Source organism: Phaethon aethereus (assembly GCF_964289735.1).
Source record: "Phaethon aethereus genome assembly, chromosome: 26".
NCBI lineage: Eukaryota > Metazoa > Chordata > Aves > Phaethontiformes > Phaethontidae > Phaethon > Phaethon aethereus.
The window spans coordinates 1,504,581-1,520,388 of NC_138602.1; the positions used below are offsets into that span (position 1 = coordinate 1,504,581).

A 15,808-nucleotide genomic window follows, 5' to 3' on the forward strand; every position below is an offset into this window, starting at 1 on the left:
TTCAGCGAAGCTCTTCCCCCGTCCCTGGCTAGTGGAATCACTGACCTCTGCAGAGCCCGGGACAGGAGGCTGCACCAAAGCACTTTCACGCTGACCGATACCCTCACCCCACACTGCAGCCTGCAAGCTGTCCAGTTCACACGGCCGAAGTAGACAGTGAAAGGGAGAATAACCACGTGATGCAATGGAATGGAAACGGTACTTAGCAAGGCCTGAACGCTTGCAGGAAAAAAAACCCCAAACAATTACCTACAGGACAAAATCTGGATACTTTTCCCAGATTTGATTCACTGATAGTTTTTGCATAAATCCTTGTACTACAGCAATCTCCTAGTGTGGTAATTAAAAATAAGTATTTCCCAGGATATAACTGGCTCATTTTTTCCTAAAATGCTTTTGAGATCCCATGAGGAAAGGAATGCAAAAGGAAAATACTTCAGAATTCATTTATGCTCACAGTATTGATTACAATATCAATATATTTCTTAATTCCTTACTAACGCTGCGACAGCCTTATTTGAAGCCTTCAAGGGAAGCTACTCGATCGCTCACACATTTTGGCCAGTCAACTGAGGAGCACTTCTAAGTCACAATATTTATAGACCTTGGGACATTCGCAGCCAGACTGCTTTGAGCAAGCAAGGCATTTATAAGGAAGCCTTTCACTCCTGGTGTAGTCGAGAACAAGCAGAGCCATTAAGCAAAAGAACACCCCAGAATGATGGCAATCCAGGCAAAGCTGCAAGGCTGCAGTCAAAAGCTGAAGGGCATATGATAACACAGGGAAAAGAGCTGAGAGGAGCTCTTTATTCGTGCTAAGCTGCCAAGTGGGAAAGGAGCCTTTCCCAGCTCAGTGGAAAAGGCTCCTTAATGAAACGCTATAGCAACCACTTGGGTGATTGTTTTCTCTCTCATACCCCGCAGAAGGAGGAAGATTACAGAAACACACTCAGAGCAGCGCAGCTAAGGCCCAAGTAAAGCATGCAGATGTTAGGAGTAATTACTGAAAGCTGTGAATACAGCACAAAGTGGTAGCTGCCATTTCTTAATACATTCTTAATGTATTCCACCAAACAGATGCAGTAAGCATTTTATATCCATTAACAAAATACACAAGCTAATTTTTAAAATAAGTCCAAATTTCTCAAGAATTCCAAGACCTCACCCAGAAAATATGTCCATTTAAACTAGTGAGAGTGGCTAAAGTAAGAATGAAGGTATCAAGAATCAGACACAATCCCCTTGAAACAGAGGGAAGGAAGAAGGGAAAAGTGGGTCATGGTAAAAAGCCAAAATGTCAGTTTATAGGATTCTTCATTTCCAAAGCCATGTTTTTTGAATTAACTTTGAAAAACACTAAAACTTTATTCCAAGCTCTGGCTAAGACAGAACTTGTGAATCTCAGAGAGGTTCACAAAAGACTAAGATTTTTTTCAAGCAATATGTGAACAAAGTTGAAAAAAAATCACAACCTAACTGAACAACAATTACCAAATCCACCAAAGTCCTTGTCAGGATCCAGCCTCCATCCACTGGATCTGCTGCTTGATTTGAGATTCAAACCTGTCACTTACTGCAACAGCAAAGTGCTTTCCACCCCGATAAAACAGCAAAATGCCCGTGAACATTAGTTCCTATCTCTCCTGTACTTTCAGGGTTAAATACAGTGTTTTAAGGGGAGGATGATTAACAGTGAGGATAAGATCTGGTACAAATGCGTTAACTACACCATTCTAAAACAGAAGTGTTTGGAATAAACAGAACATAAAAATAAATAACCGAAATAAGCACAAAATATGACATTTCTTGTGTTTTAAGCACTGTAGGATTTATCTCTTTTTGCAGCGCTTTGAGACACATGCTTGCCATTAACTCCATGAAATCACGTTGAGCGCAAGCACATGACGATCTCACATGACAGGAAGATGCCCACTGCTCCAACTTCCAGAAAACCAGCAACAACTGCCTACCTCTTTTTTTTTTTTAATAATCTTAAAAAATACTACCTGTGGGATGCAAGCCATGTGATATGACCCCGACGCTTATCACAAAAGGCAGTTACACCACAGACACCTTGTGGAGGCAAAGCAACTTTTGAATTCGTGCTCCAAGCAGAAGATCCTGTCACCACAGTACAGACCAGCTGCCACCTACCTTAGGAGGAAGGCTGGAAAGAAATACGTATCGCTTGCTGGGCTTCTATCCAAACCCCCAAAAGCAGTACTTCACATCCACAAACACCACTGAACCAGTCCAAACAAAATTTACACACCTATAACTGACTACAGTACCTGAAAACACAAGCATTGTACTGTGACAGCACAGAATCCATCAACTGAAGTAAGAGACAGAGCATAAAAAAGCAAACCATGCTGCTTTCCACTCATTTGGACACAGTACCAGACATAAGCTTATTAGATGTTAACTTCTGTCATGCATAACTAAAAATATGGTAGTATTTAAATACTGTAGAAAAAGCTATTTGAGATAAGTAACAGGATCTTTCTTTAAGACTACTCCAGGGCTGGACAGAAAGTGAATTCCAAGGCACATGCTATCTCACAACTAACTTCACTAACTAGATAAGCATGTAACAGAATAGAAGCAATAACTGGGAGATTGCACAGCGTTCACTTAAGCAGGTTTGCAGCAGCCAAAATAAAATGGTGCAGAGGGCAGTCAGAGGCAATAAAGAGCTCAGAAAACGTGTTACAACTTGAAAGGCATTTTGAAAAAGCCAAGCTTATCTTTCACTCAGCTGTTGATAAACAGTATTGCTATACAGGTTTTAACATATCTTAGTCTGCCTTTACTGCCCAGCTTTCCAGGGATTTATCCACTCATCTTGTAGGTAGCCTTAAGATCCTAGACCAATGTACTGCTCTCATCAGTGATAAACACCGGAGGCATGAAGGCGAACCTTTGCCATTTCATTTGCAGCATTCTTCTCCTATGTTATTTGTTAGGAACATGTTGCATCATCTACTACCCCTCATCTACTACAACCAAAGCAAGACTCCTTGGCCAAATGACACTGATGGAGGAATGCAAAAGGTCAATTTACACTTTCTGCTTTTGTTACTGTTTACTGAAATTATATGTACCAACTAAAATTTGGCATGATGCATCCATCTATCCTAAATTGATTAATAAACCAATAAAAGCCTTTGAACCTTATTCTAAAAATTCAGAGAGGTGCTAAGCAGGTCACGTAAACCTACTAGTTTCAGGGCAGATACTAAACAACCCCAAACCAACCACCACGGCACCAGAAGGCCCTGTAGAAATGCACACATGATCTTCTGAACAGGTACGTTAACACAGAAGGATTGAATTTCAGAAAACAAAACAGATGTAAAATTGCAGCTGCTTGTCCACAGTGACTCCAAGTGAGACCCAGGCCAACGCATGCATGCAGGGGATGCTGCTGCCCCAGACACGCGGAGCACTGCAGCATCAGCAGCGTCTCTCCAAGCATCAAGGTGTTCTGGCAGCATCCCAGGGAGAGTACCTTTTCGGTGGTTTACTCAAAGACAGTTGAAGTATTTCGCACAAATAGGCACCTATGCAGGAAGCTGGAGCACAGCTACAAACACCATCCTGGACCAGCTCCCCAGACGACCTAGTCTGAGATGCCAACAATTAAGTGGGTGTTAAATAGCAAAACCCAAAACAGTCCAACATAAATCAGTAAGCATACATCATCAGCAAGACTCTAGAGATGTCCCTTAATATATCTCCAGTCTGATCAGTCCCTTAATATAAATGTCTCCAGTCTGATCGCAGTATTTGTTAATTTAATTGCACAGCAATTAAACAATCCTCAGGGGTCTGTGCTGTCTAAATCATACCTGAGCAGACAACTTTTAAGACGAGAGTGATGCGTCAGATAAAGTGCTTATCCCTGTAAACACAAGATGTACTCAAACTTTTATTTTTACATTACTATGCAAAAAGCTGTGTAAGTACTTTTACAATAGATTTTTCAATTTGCTAGTTCCAGACGTATTTCTATGCATAATTTCAGGCTTTGATAAAGGTAGGCTTCGTTACAAGCACGCGTTTTGTTGCATGTATAAGAAATAGTCACTTCCTTCTAAGGCACTAAAGTAGCTATTGTTTCCAAGCCTCAGCTGACTGGAATTAATTTAGAGGGAAACATCACAAAAAAAGATGTTTAATGATGTATTACTACTATATAAACATATAACACTGAAAAGATTACACAGACGTTAACACTGATTTATGCAAGACTATGAGTACTTCTCAATGATGGAAATGTAAGAAGGACAATGAAGAAAAAGATGGTTTGGGGCCTTCGCTGACTTCTTAAATTCAGTACAAATATTTGTGTAATTAAAGTAAATTTGTTCACCTACTCCCTGCTGTACAATCATACCACTGGCTCTAAACAAACTTACATTCCTCAAGGCTGAAGCTTAGTCACACCGTGATAGCTAGAAGTGATATAATTTTATGCAGCCTGAATTTGCCATGAAGACTGAGCCCACTGGAAGAAAGTTTCAACATACCCACATTGATGCCTACTTCCCTTTATATACCTCTTAACATATGAATCTCTTGGCGACAGCCAACAGGTTTGAACATCTAGGTCATAAAAGAAACAACAATAAAAAAGAAACAGCTAATACAAAAAACAGCACTCAGCTACGTGGTCTACAAACTTGGTTTCATCAGCCTACTGGCCAGTGACTGAGGAGGTAAGCTGCTATGAACCAAACATTTTTTTTCCTGCCCAGTTACACTTCAGTATTCAATAGGACTCGTAAGTTTTTCAGCTATTTTGAACATATGCTTCTTCCTGAAAACAAGCTTCTTATTGGGGGAAAAAAAAAAAGCACTCAACCACCTTTATAAGCTACTAAAACGCTACCACTAACCATGTCATTTTCTGCACACCTTTTAGCTTACCTAAATATCTTTATACTTCCTGCCACCTGGGTTTAGCAGACTCCCCTTTAGATTATGAAGCATTTCTATTTTGCAGCATGAACTATCAGGTTTTTTTAATAACCTAAGGAACACAAATGCTTCTTTGTAACTGGTCCCATGACTCGGTCCTTCTGATGCATGTCTTTTAATGCTTCCTTTGCTGCTCTTCACATCACACCAGAAATGGGACACACTACCAAAGAATACTTCTAAGTGAAAAACCTAAAGGTACTCTTTGTACACCAAATACACTCACTAAACCACACCGTAGAGGAAGAGGTTTTTCAGTCACTTTTGTGGACACTGATGACATTAGAGAAAAATCACAAAAGGACCCATTTTCTGCACTCAGCACTGGGACAGAGAGAGTTGCATCAAAAAGCATCAAATAAAACAACTCTCTGAAGATGACCACAGTGCAGAAATGTAGTTAGTATCTTTATTCTAATTTGATTTTTCTATCCGTTCTTCCACTGGCCTCGCAAAAGGTGTGGTGCACAGGCCACTCCATTTCTTAGGATGAGGTACCAGAAAGCTCGCTCTCTCCCCTGGACCTACCTAGGCAGAATTTTTACTTACACGTGTGAGAAAGCGATCTGTCTGGAGCGTTTCAAACCCTCAGAAGAGACGGCTACAAAAGGATCTGGACTGGGAACAAAGCTATTAGCCCCACTTATGCCACAGTCAATTAAGTAATATTTAACACAGGAGAAAGCAAGAAGGTAATGCAAGGCAGCTCTAATGCAAAGCCTCAGCTGCTCTCTGCTTGTAATCACACAAGAAAAAGCCCACATCTTGGCTCATGTTCCACGGCTCCCGGCCCTTTATTTTCCGTGACACAGCAGGGAAGGCAGGGACGCTTGCACTGGACCTTGCTACCTTGGAGGCCACTACTTGTCTGCTTTTTTCCCCAATTGGTGTGAGGTCCTTATCCAACCCTCTTTTGTGTATTGTTTCTATTTCTGACTTTGTTTTTTCCAGTGATTCACACGCTCAAAGAATTAACAATAGCGACTCTAGATCCACTTGAAAGTGGGTGGAATAATGAGCTCCCTTCAAAGATATTAACACACATATGACAAGCAGTAACTGATAGAGCATCAGTGACTGAAAGAGCTGTCTGTCATCAATGAACTGCACGCTGCTTATCAGTTGGGCTGTTTTTTCAGTCTTGGGCACCAACAAGCTTTCTAGCATTCCTCAAAATTCCCCAACTATGTTCCAATCACATATCCTTTACCATTAGACACGAATACGGCAATAGTGGCTGGAGGCCAAGCCATCAAAAGACCACAGCATTAGATGCTCTTCAGCCTCGCTAATGACAGGCTGCGCCCAAAAGACTTTTGTGATGTTAAAAGATTCCTCAAAACTCCTTACGCCATCATTTCATCTGAAAACGTGTCAGAGAAATAGCTGGAAGCGTGCAGTCAAGCGCAGCAGATCTTCATTGAAGGGAAAAGGTTTTTTAACAATACAAGTCCACTGTCCTCAGATAATAGTCACTAAGAAGTGAGACCATGCTGCCAGTTTGGTAAGCGCAGTCTTTGAGCAGTGAAATACGTATTTCACAACATGGACACTCAACATGCCTCTCATTTAGCATTATATTATCAACTGAAATTCATTTTTATTTTTTCCAGCCAGAAACACTGAACGCTCCTTTCACTCCAACTTGCTTCTGTACAAAGCAACTTCTTAAAAGCAAATCAGCAGTGAGATACTTATTGCTGAATACTACACACAGGAAAATGGGAAATTTTGAATACGCTTTTTCCTGAAAGTATCGATTACCAAAAACATGAAGTGCTGATCCTGGCACACAAGTAGCAGATTCTCTGAAAGAAGCGGGTAGCAATTTTCTCCAGTTATGAGAGAAGTGTGATGACATTTCATGCAGGACTTTACCCCCTTCTCTCTCCTTAAGTGTCCTCCAGTAAATCAAAGGCACTTGAAACACAGAGGGCAAAGCACCACTCATTTAACATCTCTGTTTCTGTTATTTTATCATTTCAGTTTTATAAAAGCACCTCTCGCCATAGCATTTGACAGTAATTTCCTTCTTGGGAACAACAAACTACTTAACTGCAAACGCAAAACACTGTGCAAGAGCCAAATAGTGTCAAAGGATTATCCTTTACTTATTTCACATTCTGGAGAACATCCCTAAACAGAAATAATTTCTAATTTTGGAGTATCTTGGGAAAAAAATCCATTATACTTTTAACAACCTTGGTACAAGCCATTCCCCTCTTGAGCATGCTGTGTAGCATATCCATAAAAAGCAGGGACAAAGTGGGAGAAGTTATTCCATAGGGTACAAAACCACCTAATAGCAGATGAAAGACTCACTGCTTTCACAATCAAAAGGATTAATTTTCCAAATGAGAGAGAGAGGATGAGATATTAGAAGTGAACGTCAGGGAAGAATGGAATAGGATCAAGTCTTTTTTGCAGATTTGGCTTTCCCTGGAAGTTTGACCTGGCACTGGGAAACACCACAGGGATTAAAGCATCTGTACAGAAAGTTGGAAAGTAAACACAACATGTCAAACTAGGAAACAATCTAATGCTTTTATGCTACCTCTTTCCTTCCACACTAGCATCTACTTCACAGAAGGATGATGCAGCTCCAATTTTCCCCAGAAGATTGGAAAACAGACAGAGTATGTCTACACAGAAAAGTGACTGGGTTAACTAACTCCTGTGCCTTACCTCTCACCCCTACAGAAGACCATCACTTCAGTTTCAGTGTTTTAAAGTCAAAAATAAATGGGTTAGCTTTGGATACAGACCAGAAACTAAAATGAAAACGGCCTCTGACAGGTAATTAAGCACTCTGCAGCAAGGATGTGAGCTAAAGTGCTAGGCTGCCTCCAGTACCTGCTCAGTTCCTATAGGGAGCCAAGAAGGACACTTAAAATTTACTGCTAAAGAGCTCGTGGTGCTCCATTTACTTCACAACAAGCCTTGGGGCACATGCTTAAGAGTCCCAGCAATACAGGATGAACATATAACCGTCAAGCAAGAATGCAGCAGGTCTCTTGAAAAGCTGTATTGAGAAATCCATGTCTGAACAGAGGTGACAACCATTTGGCACACCCTGCACTACAAACACATCCTTGATGCATCAGTGAAATACCAGATACACTTGCTTGTGATGGTACCCGTGGAGGAATTGGAAAGGAATAAATCTTACTATATCCTATCTACCAGGAGAGACTGCCCAGAAAGATGAGGGAAAAAGTGATGGCAGAATTTCCACGTGATTAAATTCCCAAAGACAAGAACCACCACACACAACAGAAATTAACCTCTGCATAAAGCATAACTAAAACAGAAGTCAAACCAAGGCTCATGCCTTCAATTCCTTCCATGTCGTTTTTACTTCAGAAGCACAGTACCTCCTTTCCAGAGACATCTCTTTCACAGAGTAATTCTTGTTGAGCTGAGATCAACAGCTAATATCCTTACCATCAAAGCATGGTGCTGTTTTGTTTTAAACAAATTTGCTCTTCTGAATAGGACAAAGTGTGTGCCTTCAGCTTAGACACTTATCTTGAGACACATAGATGTCAGTTTAACAACTACATCCAGTACTGGAGCAACACTTAGTAGATAAAATGAACAATGGAAGCACTGTAGGAAAAGGAGGAAGAATTTTTGCAGCTACTACTTCTAAAATACCATTCTGATACTGCAACATCACCTGAAAACTAGAAAACATCCATGACCATTGCCTGGGAAGCACTGAATCATCACCCAGCATCTTAATAACAGAAGGTTTACGGCACTCTTCAGTAGCTGATCTAGAGAAAGTAATAGTCCTGTGCTGTTTGCAGCCACTTTATGTAATTAAGCAAAATCTCTGAAGGATTCCAAAAACAGTCCGTATCACAGAAGATGCACATTTTATCAGTGCAATGTCTACTGATCAGCTGAACACATCCTGAAGTTCAGTCTTTCATTTTTGCTGGGCACATGAGGCTATAAAAAGGAACTACAGTTACCTATTCTAAAATCTCGCAACTTGTATTTCAAACTAAAGAGCTACCATCATTTAAAATACTATCATGCTACAGTCCAACTATTGCAACTGACATCAGCCTCTTACAGTAAGAGAACACATTTGCTTTGACCTCACCGATTCCTAGACAGTATGTATACCTGTGTAACAACCTCCTTCAAATATACAGAACCCTACAAAATTGTCTGAGGAGTATTTTTCCTAACTCTAAAGGAGATCAAAGCCAACACATTTTAAGTATTTTTCACCACAGAACAAACTTGGTGTGGCTTAAGATGCACAGGAACTTGTTAATCCTGACGGTGTTACAACACTTGTGCTCTTTATCCTCTAAAAATATATATGAAGTCCTGGAAAAGGAGCTATTTGTCACAAAATTATTTTAGAAATGAGAACAGTATGTTTAATACTCCTCACAGAGGACAGGTGCCACAAAGGCCTGGACCTTTGTCAGGGCGATCCTCAGAGGTTTGACAGTTGAAGAAACATTTTCTGTCCTACGCGCAAAAGAATAAAGCGTATTTACTAAAAGCAGCATAACATACAAACTGGGCCTAAGCATGCTATGGGGAAGTGCTCCATAGAGTTACTGTTCAGCTGTTCCAGCTTTGAGTGTCACACATTAATCGTCCACGTAAACATGCTGTTTCCACTATACAGTTTCCCACATTTTGCAGGGCACTGCACTCTTCATAGTAACACTATCTTCCTCTGTCACCAAATCAATACCCAGAAATTTCATGTATACTAAAATAAAAATAGAAGTTTCCCAGGAATCATTACTAGCAAATATCACCTTGTCCTGTGTACAATAGGCTTAAAAGCCATTTGAAAAGTGAAGTGGTTTTGGAAGTTGGATCTTGTGTTTCAGTGCAACAGTGCACTGAAGATTACAGTAAGAGTTCCAATTAAATTAAGTTTTATAATTTAAATACTTGTTTTAGTTATAAGACTACACATTTTCCAGATACTTTTCATAGCTGATACCATTTGGACGTTGCACTCCCATGACAAGATGCTATAGCCTACAAATATTTTTAGCCTGTCACTAACTCCACAGCAACTCACTGATATTCCAGCAAGGCGTAAATGTCAGACCATTCATAAGAAAGCTTCTAAGGCCGTGACTAGTTGCTTGAAGGTGAACATAAATGATATCCCTAGTGTCCGTTACTCCCCAATTAACATGTAGCACTTCAATGTGGAAAGTGTCACATAACATGCTCTTTATGACTAATTATTTCACCTATACTAATTTCATGATCACGTGCCTCTAATACAAGGGAGAATAAGAGGCCAAGACACACGATTGCTTTCTACTTACAAAAGCTTGGAAACAAGGCAAATACATTTTAGTCAGAAGATATACATCATGGATAATTTGACAGATGAATTATGATTGAACTCAGCTTTCCTGCAGATCTGCTTCCCGATGAAGAATACACAGTTGACTACAGTACTGACTGTAAGGCAGCAGGCAAGAATTCCTCCTAACGTAACTACGTATCAGGGATCTCAACACCACCACAAGACGCTAAATGGGAAAGTAAGTACCTAGCATGACCCTCCCTTACCTTCCTTTTCAACTCATTGCTCCCCTAACGCTTCCTTGTTTCCCCACAGTCTTTCCCTTTTGGCTTACACCCCAGCGTCACGTTCCTCGTTTTCATTCCTGCTTACACCTTCCCCAAAACAACATCCCCTTTCCAGGGTGTCCAAGACACCCGACTGCTGCCGGGCCTAGCGCAGCAGCCTCCCCTACCTGGAGCGGGGTGGAGGCAGACTCCCACCCTCCCTGGCCCCCCCGGAGGAGCAGGACCTGACTGGGAAACGGGTGACAGCCAGCCCGGGCCGACGCGAAAGGGAGCCGGCCACGCCAGGACACGCCGAGAGGAGCCGGCAGCCCCTCCGCGACGGAGGCCGGGTGCCCTCACCTCGTCCTCCTTGTGGTTGCGGATTCCGCGCACCAGGTCCTGCAGGTTCTTGTCAAACATGCGGTCGATGCTGCCCTTCACCATCTTCAGCGCCATGGCGGCGGGGCCGGGCCGGGCCGCGCCGCGGGGCCTGCGCTCGGGGCTTGAGGGGCCGGGCCCAGCCGGGGGGGCCGCCGCGGCTCCTGCTACCGCTAGAGCCGGGTGAGACCAGCGGGCCCGGGCCGCTCACATCCCGGGCGGGGAGCCGGGGGGCGCAGACGGTGCTCGCCCCCGGCGCGGCGCGGCGCTGCACGGCACTGCACTGGGCGGGCGGGAGGCAGGGGCGGCCCCGGCGGCCGCAAGCCCCAACTCCGGGCTCCGCTCGGCCTCCCAGCGCCTGACAAAATGGCGGCCGGTCAGCTGAGGGCTCGGCCCCGCCTCCGCCAGCCTAACCACGCCCCCGTGCCCGCCAGAGCCGCGCCCGCCCGCCTTCTCTGCTCTCCAGCCCCGCCCATTTCGCGCTAGGCCGCGCCCATCCCCGCCACCCCCGCTCCCGCCAGCGACAGCCGCGTCATTGCTACCGCTGACCTCGCCCCTGACGCCCCGCCCACCGCCTGGCCCCGCCCCCGCGGGGCGCTCCCGAAGATCCCACGTGGCGGGGGGGGAGAGCGGGCCCGGGCGACCGGGACACGCGTACGCGTGGGGCCGGGGGTCCTTCCGTGGGGCTGACTGCCGCAGGACCCCTGCGCGCCGGGCCTGGGGGGGCGGTTGGCGGAGCTCCGGCCTCTCCCTCCTGCCCCTGGGTGTCGTTAACGGCTGCACAACCCACAAAGCCAAATTTTGGCCATGTCCCTCATGGGGACGCAGCTCCACAGGCTGCTGCAGCCCGGGCACTGGCTGCCACCACCCTATGGGGAGTGAGCGCCAACCTCCGTGGCCACTCACAGTCCCTAACACTCGTGGGGACTTGGGTAGCCTCAGCAATACAGTCACCCATTTCCCCAGGTGACAAGGGCCAGCATGGGAGAGCTGCTCTGGGTGACGGGTGACGGTGACGGGTGATGGCCAGGCGGACACGGAGCCTCGCAGGTAGCACCATGCACGCGGGCAGCTGTTCAGCTTTCCTACAGCCACAGCTCATCCTCTACCCACATGCTGAACACCCGCATCACCCCTGTATGCGTGTCTGCTCAGGGTGTGACATGTCGCACTGTGGGTGGGTGGTACCGTGGAACAGGAGAGAGAAAAGAGAGGAGCCGCTTCCCCACCCCACCGTTGTCTCCAGAGCGGGATCCCAGCGTCTGGGGAAGGGGAGGAGTAAAGGGAAAGGAGCGTGCAAATAGGAGACGTGACCTTCACAGAATCACAGAATCACTAAGGTTGGAAAGGACCTTCCAGATCATCAAGTCCAACCGTCAACCCAACACCACCAAGTCCCCTAAACCATGTCCCGAAGCGCCACATCCACATGTTTTTTGAATACTTCCAGTGATGGTGACTCCACCACCTCCCTAGGCAGCCTGTGCCAATGTTTGACCACTCTCTCAGTGAGGAAATTTTTCCTAATATCCAATCTAAACCTCCCCTGGCGCCACTTGAGACCTTGCCAAGATCTGCTTGGGCTTTTGAGCTGTTTTACGATGAGGGGAAGGAAAAGGATTTCTGTTTCCTTCAAGTGTTTTTCCCCTTTGTTCTCTGTCTTCAGATTCTGACTTACAGCTTGTTTTTGCTGGACCCTGGCAGAAGAATGGAGCCCATGGGTTCGTTTTTGTTTTTTTCAGAAATAACTGCACACATCAGCCCCGACGCGTTAGGTTTCCGTTTTCAAGGGAAAAAGTCAAAGGGTAAGAGTTATGTTTGTAGGAGTCCTCACGGCACAGTAACATCCAGCATGAGGCGGTGGGTTGAGAAGGGGCGGCCGTGCCCACCCGCGCTGCCACCGACCCCTGCAGCCGTCCCTCGCCTCTGCCGCTGTGCCAGTGCTGCTCTCCGAGGGACTCCGCCAAAAACCTTGCGAAAAGCCCTGGTTTTAACCCAGACCCTTTCGGTGGCTCAGCTGGAGCCCAGGCCCACGCGCTGTCACACCGTCGTGCTGTCGTAACGTCACATCGTCACACCCGCAGGACAGGGCCAGGCGTGGACGCGCAGGCTGGGAGATGCAACGCCGCAACGAACTTCCGCACCACCAGCACTAACGAACCCTGTGCTGCAGAGGGGGAGCTGGGCAGGGGAGCTGCAGCAGCACCCGAGAGCAGGGTGCTGGGGACCAAGCCCATGGGGAAAGTCTCCTACAGATGAATTTAGACCCAGGACTTGATTCCCCCAGACTGAGTTTCCAAGGATTTCTCCTCCTGGTGTGGCCTGATTTGGTTCAACCTTAAAAATTTGGGGCAGTAATGACTTTTTCACTCTTCTTCCTCCAAAACCTGGAAGGTTTGAAATTCTGTTACGATCACACTTAATTAAGAGCGTGGCTTTAACCCTAATCATTGCCATAGGCGATATTTAAAGCCCTTAAAATTCCCAGCTTCTTCTCTCTTACAGCTTTTGCAGCTGAGACTGTTGGTTTTTTTTAAATAAATAACGCCACCTCCTGTTTTTGCTGTCGGCATTTCACAGGCAGCTTTCTCAGGGAAGGAACTTTCCCGCTCGCAGCTGCGTCTCCTCCTGCCGCTGGCGGCCGGCGTCCCGGTGGGACGCTGTGCCACGGGAGAGCTCCAGCGATGGACTACCGAGTCCTGGTGTCTGTCGGTGGGAAAACACAAGCCTGGCCATCACATCCCTGCTGGCGCTGGACCTGGGCTGCTCACTTCAGGGCCCGATCCTGCTTTTCCCCACAAAGGCAGCACTTCTGTGAGTTTTCTCGCCGTCTTGCAGGCCTCCCCCGTCCCGGCACTCATGGGTCTCGCCGCCCAGCCTCCATCCCAACAAGGTTTAACAAGATTTGGCTTGCGTTATGTTAACTGCGATCTTTGTGTAAACTGATGTGGGGGCAAGAAACATGAAATTAGGGGTCTTCAGCCTCCAAGGGCAAAAATAGGATTTTCTACAAAAGCCGGAATCAGGCTGGGCTCCGGCAAGGGCTGCAGCACGGGAGTGACCTCAGGACTGTGGTGCTGGACTGGCCAGGCCCGGTGGCACCGTCACAGGGTCCCGTCCCTCCGCTGTCCCGTCCCCAAATGAGGGGCAGACGCAGGGCTGGGGGCTGCGGCAGCCTGAGTGCAGCCGGCACTTGCGTGTGCCGGGTCTCGCAGTGCCAGTGCCCCGTGGTGTGTCCTTGGCCCTCACTGCTGGCCCAGGAACAAATGGGGTGACGGGTGCCTAAGCTGGGGTGATGGGTGCCCATGTTGGGGGGACCATGATGAGATGCTCATGACAGGATGCCTGTGGTGGTGGTGCTTGTGTTCAGGTGACTTTGCTGGGGTGCCCCATGCCAGGGTGCCCATATTGGGGTGCCCCATGCCAGGGTGTCCTTGACAGGATGCCCGAGATGGGGTGACTGTGCCAGGGTGCCAGCGTCAGGGTGTGCTGTCCCCAGGTGACCCATACGGGGGTGCCCATGTCAGAGTGCCTGTGTTAGGGTGCCCACATTGGGGCGCCTCATGTTGCAGCCCCCATGCCAAGGTGCCCGTGACAGGACCCCCTGGTGGGGTGCCCGTTTTGGGATGCCCATGCTGGAGTGCCCATGCCCGGGTGCCCATAGTGGGGTGCCCTGTCTTGGGCTGCCTGTGTTGGGGTGTCCTTGCCGGGATGCCCGTGCCGGGGTGCCCATATTGGGGTGCCCGTGTCAAATTGTCCTGTTCCAGGGTGCCCGTTTTGGGGTCCCCCATGCCCGGGTGCCCGTATAGCTCCGGCAGAGCCCCCGCCCGCGGCCCCGACCCGCGCTGCCCGCCTTGCCCATCCCTGCCCGCCCCTGCCCGTCCCTGCGCTCCGCCGCTCCCGCTCGGCCCCCGCGAGATGGCGCCGGCGGCCCGGGAGAGCCGGGGGGACACGGCGGGACCCGCGTGGGGTGCCCCGTGTCGGGGGGCAAGGAGTGACTCACGGTTTGGGTGATGGGTGCCCCGCGTTTTGGTGAGGGAGCTGAGTGCCCCTTGAGTAGGTGATGGGCGTCCTGTGTTTGGGCGATGGGTGCCCCATGTTCGGGTGGGAGTGATGGGTACCCCATGTTTGGGTAATGGGTGCCCCATGCTTGGGTGGGGGTGATGTGTGCTCATGTTTGGGCGATGGGTGAGCTGTATCTGGGTGGGGGTGATGGGTACCCCATGTTTGGGTCACCCATGTTAGTGTGTGGGTGATGGGTGCCCTGTGCTGGGTGACGGGTGAGCTGTGGGGCGGGGTGTGGGGGCAGCTGGTGTCCCCATGGGCCAGGCACGGAGCGGGGCGCCCAGCCAGCCGGCGCTGCGGGGACAAGGGACCCATTCAGGCAGCTGTGTGCACCGCGCCTGCTTTTGGCTGGCCCGGGCCCCGCGGCGGGAGACTCGGGTCTGGCACCGCGCTGCACATGCAGCCAGCACAGCCCCCTCACCCCCTACCCTCCCAGAGCCTTTGTCCCCCCACGGTCGCCTCTGAAATGGGGGTGCAGAGCCGGACGCAGCGGTGATGGTGCCATCCCAGGGCGGGGATGGAGCCCAAGGATTAAACACTGTGGCCTCATACTGAAAAATTTCAACCAAATTCCTTGCTTGAAATTGGTTGCAAACAATTCCAGGCTGGAGCTGGCATGGCCCGGCAAGCTGGGGGCTGGGGAGAGCCCACCAGACCCTGCGGAACCCCCGGGTGCCCCCAGCCCCGGCTGCCTTCCGCGGTGCGGGCAGGAAGGGCAGGGGCTGCTGGGCCTGGCCAAGCGGTGCGTGGGGGACAAAAGCTGCCCGGCTGTTTGAGCCAGCTCCGGGCTTGCAAGCTCCAAGCGTTGGGG

General features: G+C 48.0%; 1 protein-coding gene across 2 annotated transcripts in view; it reads right to left on the bottom strand.

The window, feature by feature from the left end:
* Positions 1-11,010, bottom strand: part of AP3D1 (adaptor related protein complex 3 subunit delta 1) — a gene marked incomplete at its 5' end in the record, with an annotated part of 43,904 nt that extends 32,894 nt beyond the window's left edge. For both annotated transcript variants that reach the window (XM_082010839.1, XM_082010838.1), the window contains one exon: positions 10,915-11,010. In XM_082010839.1, coding sequence (XP_081866965.1) covers positions 10,915-11,010 — 96 coding nt within the window. The remainder of the gene's footprint in view (positions 1-10,914) is intronic.
* Between the last annotated feature and the right edge of the window lie 4,798 nt (positions 11,011-15,808).